The 6,385-nt window shown below is 45.0% G+C and overlaps 1 protein-coding gene and 1 long non-coding RNA gene across 2 annotated transcripts; one reads left to right on the forward strand and one right to left on the reverse strand.

Annotated features, from left to right (window-relative positions):
- Nucleotides 1-286: 286 nt before the first annotated feature.
- Nucleotides 287-3,934, reverse strand: LOC123061532 (uncharacterized). The gene is made up of 5 exons (XR_006429104.1): nucleotides 3,673-3,934; nucleotides 2,375-2,407; nucleotides 1,767-1,910; nucleotides 1,595-1,653; nucleotides 287-859 (listed from the first exon to the last, which is right to left on the reverse strand). It is a non-coding gene; the product is annotated as an uncharacterized lncRNA (long non-coding RNA).
- Nucleotides 3,935-4,069: 135 nt separating this feature from the next.
- On the forward strand, nucleotides 4,070-5,459 carry LOC123061530 (uncharacterized). The gene is made up of 2 exons (XM_044484665.1): nucleotides 4,070-4,976; nucleotides 5,069-5,459. The coding sequence occupies exons 1-2, from the start codon at nucleotides 4,217-4,219 to the stop codon at nucleotides 5,125-5,127; spliced, it is 819 nt and encodes a 272-aa protein (XP_044340600.1). The 5' UTR covers nucleotides 4,070-4,216; the 3' UTR covers nucleotides 5,128-5,459.
- Nucleotides 5,460-6,385: the final 926 nt, after the last annotated feature.

Raw genomic sequence — 6,385 nt, forward strand, 5'->3', positions numbered from 1 at the left:
GAATAATGACAGTCGTTGTTGCTGTGAATCAACTATACAAAGGGCTAAAAATACACTAACAATACCACTGAAAATGGCAGTGCAGAAACCACTAAAAATGCATAGTAACTCCACCAAAAAGATACTGAAATTCCACTGGTAATGAAACTTGAAAAAAAAACAGTGTAAAATCCACCAAAAGTACACTGTAAATCTTCAGTGGATTTACACTATGGATCCACCAAAAATACTCTAACAATTCCGCATGAAATACACAAAAGGAATTACACTGTAAATACTGCTTAAATAACAGTACGAATTCCACTGAGGAAGTACTAAAATTACACTAACAAATACACTAAAGAATTACAGAGTAAAATCCACTTTACAATGCACTGTAATCCACTAAGAATTACAGTGTAAAATAACCTAAAAGTACACTGAAATTGAACTAAGATTTACAGTGTAAATCATATCAAAGCTGCAATATCGACAAAGAACTACACTGTAAAACCAGCCAGAATTACACTGTAAACCTAGAGAAGAATTACAGTGTAAATCCAGATAGGAATTACAGTGCAAATCCGCTTATAAAAACACTGTAAAACCACTAATAAATACACTGTAATTTTATCAGCTTTACAGTGTAAAATCCACTAAACAAAGTTAACTACACTGACAAAATGCACTGGTACAAGTACAACCACATATAGGAGGACGAACATGGTGAAGCGCCACCAGAGAGGGCGATTCCTCCAAAATCTGGGAGACAAACGTCAACAACATGGCTGGAGAAGTAGGAAAAACACAAGCAAAACATCCCTCTCCCCCCTCCTGTGCATTCATCACCTCCTATCGTCTCTCTCCTGCCTGAAGAAATCTGGAAGAAAGAACAGATGGAAAAGAGAATATAAGCACACAAAAGAAGGAACCAGCACAAATACTAGGAACAACTAGGATATGGTCACATGTACAGCTAGTCTATAATCACAAGACCACTATATACTAAAAACTAGATGCCCAGGTCATAGGTTTCTGAATTTGCAAAAAAAGAACATACTACAAGGGACAAAAACACGCTCAAGATCACTAGGCTAGGAATTCCATTTTGGCAAAAACACACTACTAGGCTAGCAATTCCATTTAGGTAAAACTAGTTGAAAATATACAAGGTTGAGGATTACTGCAGTTGAGAGAATATATGACTATTTCCACAAACTTTGGAAACTGAAAAACTAAACACTGTTAAGAAACTTTGATCTAACAGTTTGGACACTTCCTCCATGTTCATAAATAGCTGTGATTGAATGACTGGGTATAAGTAACTTTGGAAGTGTCAACTGCTATGAACCGATACTTGTTAACACTGAATATTGATTAGCATTAACATAAACACTGAAAATAGAAATTAACAGAAAAAATGAGTAACACGATCAGGCTAAAAGCACTGACACTAGAAGGCACTTACTCTAGTAGAAAGAAACAAAAAGAATATATAAAAGTGATAACAAATAGCAGATTCTTCAGGTCACACAAGTATATGTCAGATGAAGAAAAATGCTCAATCTAGAATGAACATGGCATAAAAATACGACAAATACAACAACACACTTACGTGGGACACATAGAAATCATATAAGCTTTTTCACACTCAGGGTTATCCATTTCACCATCCTGCATAAATACAAAAGAACATAAAGAGAATAAACTACTGGACCAAATAAGCTAAGCCACAAAAACAATATACAAAACGGAAAAAAGAAAACACAAGCAAAAAAGAGAAGGACCTCGGAAACTTGGAAAGAATCGTCCTCAGCAAAATCATTGGGCACAAAAGGATCACCATCTGAATCACCTTGCTCTTCGGAACAAGCAGAATGAATACCCTTACGAAAACACTTCCCGAGTCTACCCATAGATTAAACTATTCCCTAATATATATAAATCACATAGAAGAAAAACATACTGAGAAATATGGCATAAAGGATAAACATTATACAAAAAATACAAAACGAAAATGCTTACTACATACCCATTACCAGATACATAAATGGGTCAGGCAAAGACAATATAACAAAAAGAACACATGAACTAAATCAAAAAATACAAATACTTCCATAAAAGTGTAATGTGCTAAAATGCTCCCTCCGTAATCTAATATAAGAGCGTTTAGATCACTACTTGAGTGATCTAAACGCTCTTATATTTCTTTACTGAGGGAGTATAAAATAGCTAATTACAAGGGTATACAATTAATCACATCAACTGAGCTAAAAGGGGGTAAAATGAACAGTACAAGAAATATTCCAATCAATACATCATCACTGGATTACACACAAATAAGATGATCTGACGAAATAAAATACACAAATAAAACTGGAAAAAAAGAACTAACCGGACATTATCATGCAACTATCCATAAAACACCCTGCAAAAATACCAAAAACTAAGATTAGCATCAAGCATGACAACAACAGAAACCTAAGAAAAGATTTAAAATGAACTAAAAGCAATCAACAGTTGCAAGAGAAGTCCTACACTTACAATGAAATCCAATATGATAACCAGTGTAAAAATCACTGATAAGATAAGTAAATACAGTACAATGCACAAAGATTTACACAGTAAAAACACTAAGAATTACAGTGTGAATCCACTAAGAATTACACTGTAAAATTCAAAATAAAGAATTACAGTGTAAATCCATTGAGAGTTACACTGTGAAATCCACTAACATACATTGCAAAATGCACCAAAAATTACAGTGCAAAACCATTGAGGAATTACACTGTAAAACCAACTAAAGTATTACATTACAAGAGCACTACGAATTACAGTGAAGATTCACTAAAAAATAAAATTACAGTGAAAAAGAATGTAAATCCAATTAGAATTACAGTGTATCGACTAAGAAAATTCACTGTAATTCCACTAAGGATTACTGTATAAATCCGCTGAGAATTACAGTGTAGATCCGCTGAGAATTACACTGTAATTCCACTAAGGATTACACTGTAAGAAATCAATAAAATACACTAAGAATTACATTGTAAATCCAATTAGAGTTACAGTGTAAAATCCAGTAACAAAATGTAATTCTTGAAATTTCTGAATTGGAATTCAGGAATGTACATGCACAGATTGAGTGGAATTTCCTGAAAATATATACCAAAATGACTTGGCATGAGACTAACTGAATGAAATTGAACGGAGCAGCATACACATTTACAAAACTACTTCATTGTAAACAATGAAAATGGACTGAAATTACAGTGTAATATATACTTTAGTTGTCAGGGTGGTGGTTGTGATTATTAGTAGTAGCCTGGCAGTGGCAATGGCAGTAGACTAGTTTGGTTGGTAGGTAGGTGAGGGCGAGGAAACAAATGAGGATCCCATCCATCCATCCGTACAAGCAAAAGCAAGGGTTCTGAACTAAAAGAAACATCATCACGTCCGACAGCAACATGGACATGGATGAAATTAGGATCCCCGCATGTCAAGGCGCATGACAACTAGCTGAATTCAACAAGACAATGCAGCTCACATGACAGACGAGATTCAACACACCAGCGGGAAATTACCACACACTACGGACGAAAGGGGAATAGATCTGACCGTGAAATCCTACACACAACTAACAACAACCCCTAGCGAATGGGGGATAGATCAGGTCATAATCGACGAACATACCAAATCACAGGACCATAAATGCCGGCGGGGGAAATGGAGGCCGGGGTTGGGTATGGCGGCCGAGATATGCTGCCCTTCTGGCACGGACATCGGAGAAGCAGGAGGGGGTTGGGCGGCCGGAGGGAGAGCGCTGGACGCCGGGGCACCCTAGCGAATCGAGGGACAGGGGAGAATCTCCATGGATCTCTCTCTCTCTCTCTCTCTCTCCTCTATTCTGGTTGCGAGGAGAAGGGAACACGTGTTTCTGCGGGAAGGACACACCGGCACGGGTCAAAGTGGACGGAAAAAAGTACGAATCTCGTGACAGAGATCGGACGCTCGGAAAAACGGATGAAGTCCAATTAATTTCATCCGGATGATAAATAGCAATTCCGTTCTTCAAAGTTACACACATCTGCCTTTGCCGCTCCCGTTTAAAAGCCACGAGCACCACCACCACCACCACCACCACCACACCACCAGTCCACCACCCACGCAAACGCCAAAGCCGCACGCACACTCACACGCACGTCCAGACTCCAGAGCGAGGCACGGGAGCGCGCTCATGCACATCCTCCGCCTGCTCGCGGCGCGGCGTTTCCGCCGCCGCGCCGTGTCCACGATCAGAGCGAGCGCGACGGCGCCGGCCACCCCGTGCCCGTGCGGCTACGGCGAGGACGAGGGCCCGTTCTTCGACCTCGACCTGTCGTGCTGCTCCGCCTCCGCGCCAGCGTCCAGCGCCGAGTCCAGCTCCGAGTCCGAGGACTCCTCCTGCGCCGGCGAGGTCGACTTCGTCATCCTGCTGCAGCGGAGCTGCTCCGCGTCGCCGTCCTACGACGAGCGCCTCTCCTTCAGCCGCTGCGGGTGGGGGGGAGCGCCCCCGCCGGCCAAGTTCTGCGCGTCTGAGCCCAGCGGCGACGCCGCGCGGTTCAGCACCAGCGGGCGCGGGAAGCTGCGCACGCTGAGCTTCGGATCCGCCAAGGCCGCCTTCTACGGCGGCCGCGCCAGCTTCTCCCGGAGCTCCAACAGCACGCGCTCGGCGAGGCTCTTCCCCGCGTATGCGCACGGCTCGCCGGACCAAGACCAGGAGGAAGCCAGGAGGGCGCCCTCGGCCGACGCGATCAGGCGGTGCCTGAGCAAGATCTCGAGGCGGTTGAGGAGGGTGGCGCCTGGCGCTGCTGCTGCCGTGGACGTCCGGCTGCGGAAGAGCCGCTCGGTGTCCGCGGCGCAGTCGTCGTCGCCAGCTCGCCGGGACGACTCGCTCCTGGAGCAGCAGGACGGCATCGCGGGCGCCATCGCGCACTGCAAGGAGTCGATCCACCGTGGTGCGTGACCGCTGGCTTCGTTCCTTGCCTCCGTGAACTCGTTGGTTGATGAAGCGGTTGTCCTGACGTGCGTTTCACTTTGCTATGTGCAGCGTCCATGTCGGAGCGCGATTCGTCGCTGCTGCGGTCCCGGAGTGACCCAGGAACATAACTTGCACTCTCAAAGCTATTTTTCCCAGTGGGTTCGCATGCTTTCCCACCCACCATTTCGCTTCGGAATCGTGGAGGAAGTTTCGCGCTGAATTTCGCAAAGGAGGCAATGAAAAACGAAGTAGTACAAAAAGAATTGTTAAAGCTTGAAGAGCATGCGGTGGTTTAGGAAGGGAAGCTAGCGAGATCTTCTTTTGTGTGTGAGTGAGTTCTTTTGTAAGTAGTTTAGGCGTGGGGAAAGGCCGAAAGAGCTCCTTTTAGGCTCTTTTAACCACCTCCCACATGTACAAGCGTCGTGCAGTCGTGCCAGTTTAATCCTACTTTCGTTCGTTCTTTTTTTTTCCTTATTCATCTTTTCGCATTGTACAAGAGACTTGTAAGCTGTAACACGACCTTTCGTGTGTGTAGTTAGGCACTTCACTCCTAGTCCACTCCTAGCCTATTGACAGAGAGCATGAATCATGGTGTATAATTGCTTCCATTTCCATGGCCCCGCCCAACTGTCGCTTGAATATGTGCACACGCACACGTAGAAGGAGATGCTAAAATTCGGCCTCTTGTTCGTGCAAGAACTTGGCGTACGTAATGGTTCCTTCTTGGCTGTTTCGTCTCGTGTAAAAGGAAGCTGTTCTCTTCTTGCTTGTGCCAAGCAAAGCAGAGGGGAAACGGAAGGTTTGGATCTCGGGAAAGCTGAAAAGGCGCTCCTTCCGCGGCGCCATGATGGGTGATGAGCCGGTGCTGGTGGAGACGGGGCCGGAAATTGCACAAGAGCGATGTGTGTACGTACGATGTGGGTGGCGACTGGCGAGGACAAAGATCTGCGCGTGATTCTCTTGTGAGGTCTCGGCTGCTCGGGGAACCGCGCTGCGCCCATTTCTTTCGGCTTTGTTTACGGCGCCTTTGTTTATCTCCATGCTCGTTTTTGCTTTCTTTTGTTGCGCCTTTCGTTCGTTTACTTCCCCCTGTTTATCCCCGACCCCATCCACACCACCTGTGCGCCTGTGTGCGATGCGAGGCGAGGCGAGGGGAAAAGGGCCCAAAGCTACACTAGCTTTGACGGACGCCCTGAGGAGGAAAAGGGGGTGGCAAAGCATTGTTTAGTCTGACCTTTGCTTGGCTTTAGGCCTTTAATCTCGTTATAATTAGGAAAGGGCCAGGCAAAGCTAGTTTAAGCACCAAAAGTTGCGTGGCCTGTGCTGTGCACTGCCGTCAGCATTAGCACCGAATCCGAGGCGAGGAGGAGGAGAGCTTTGCCTGCC

The sequence above is a fragment of the Triticum aestivum genome, chromosome 3A (genome assembly GCF_018294505.1).
Source record: "Triticum aestivum cultivar Chinese Spring chromosome 3A, IWGSC CS RefSeq v2.1, whole genome shotgun sequence".
Classification (NCBI taxonomy): domain Eukaryota; kingdom Viridiplantae; phylum Streptophyta; class Magnoliopsida; order Poales; family Poaceae; genus Triticum; species Triticum aestivum.

Excerpts from the sequence above, each read along its gene's own strand:
- LOC123061530 (XM_044484665.1), top strand. The coding sequence starts at position 4,217 with ATGCACATCCTCCGCCTGCTCGCGGCGCGGCGTTTCCGCCGCCGCGCC. Across the intron at positions 4,977-5,068 it reads CAAGGAGTCGATCCACCGTG|CGTCCATGTCGGAGCGCGAT; the intron begins GTGCGTGACCGC and ends TGCTATGTGCAG.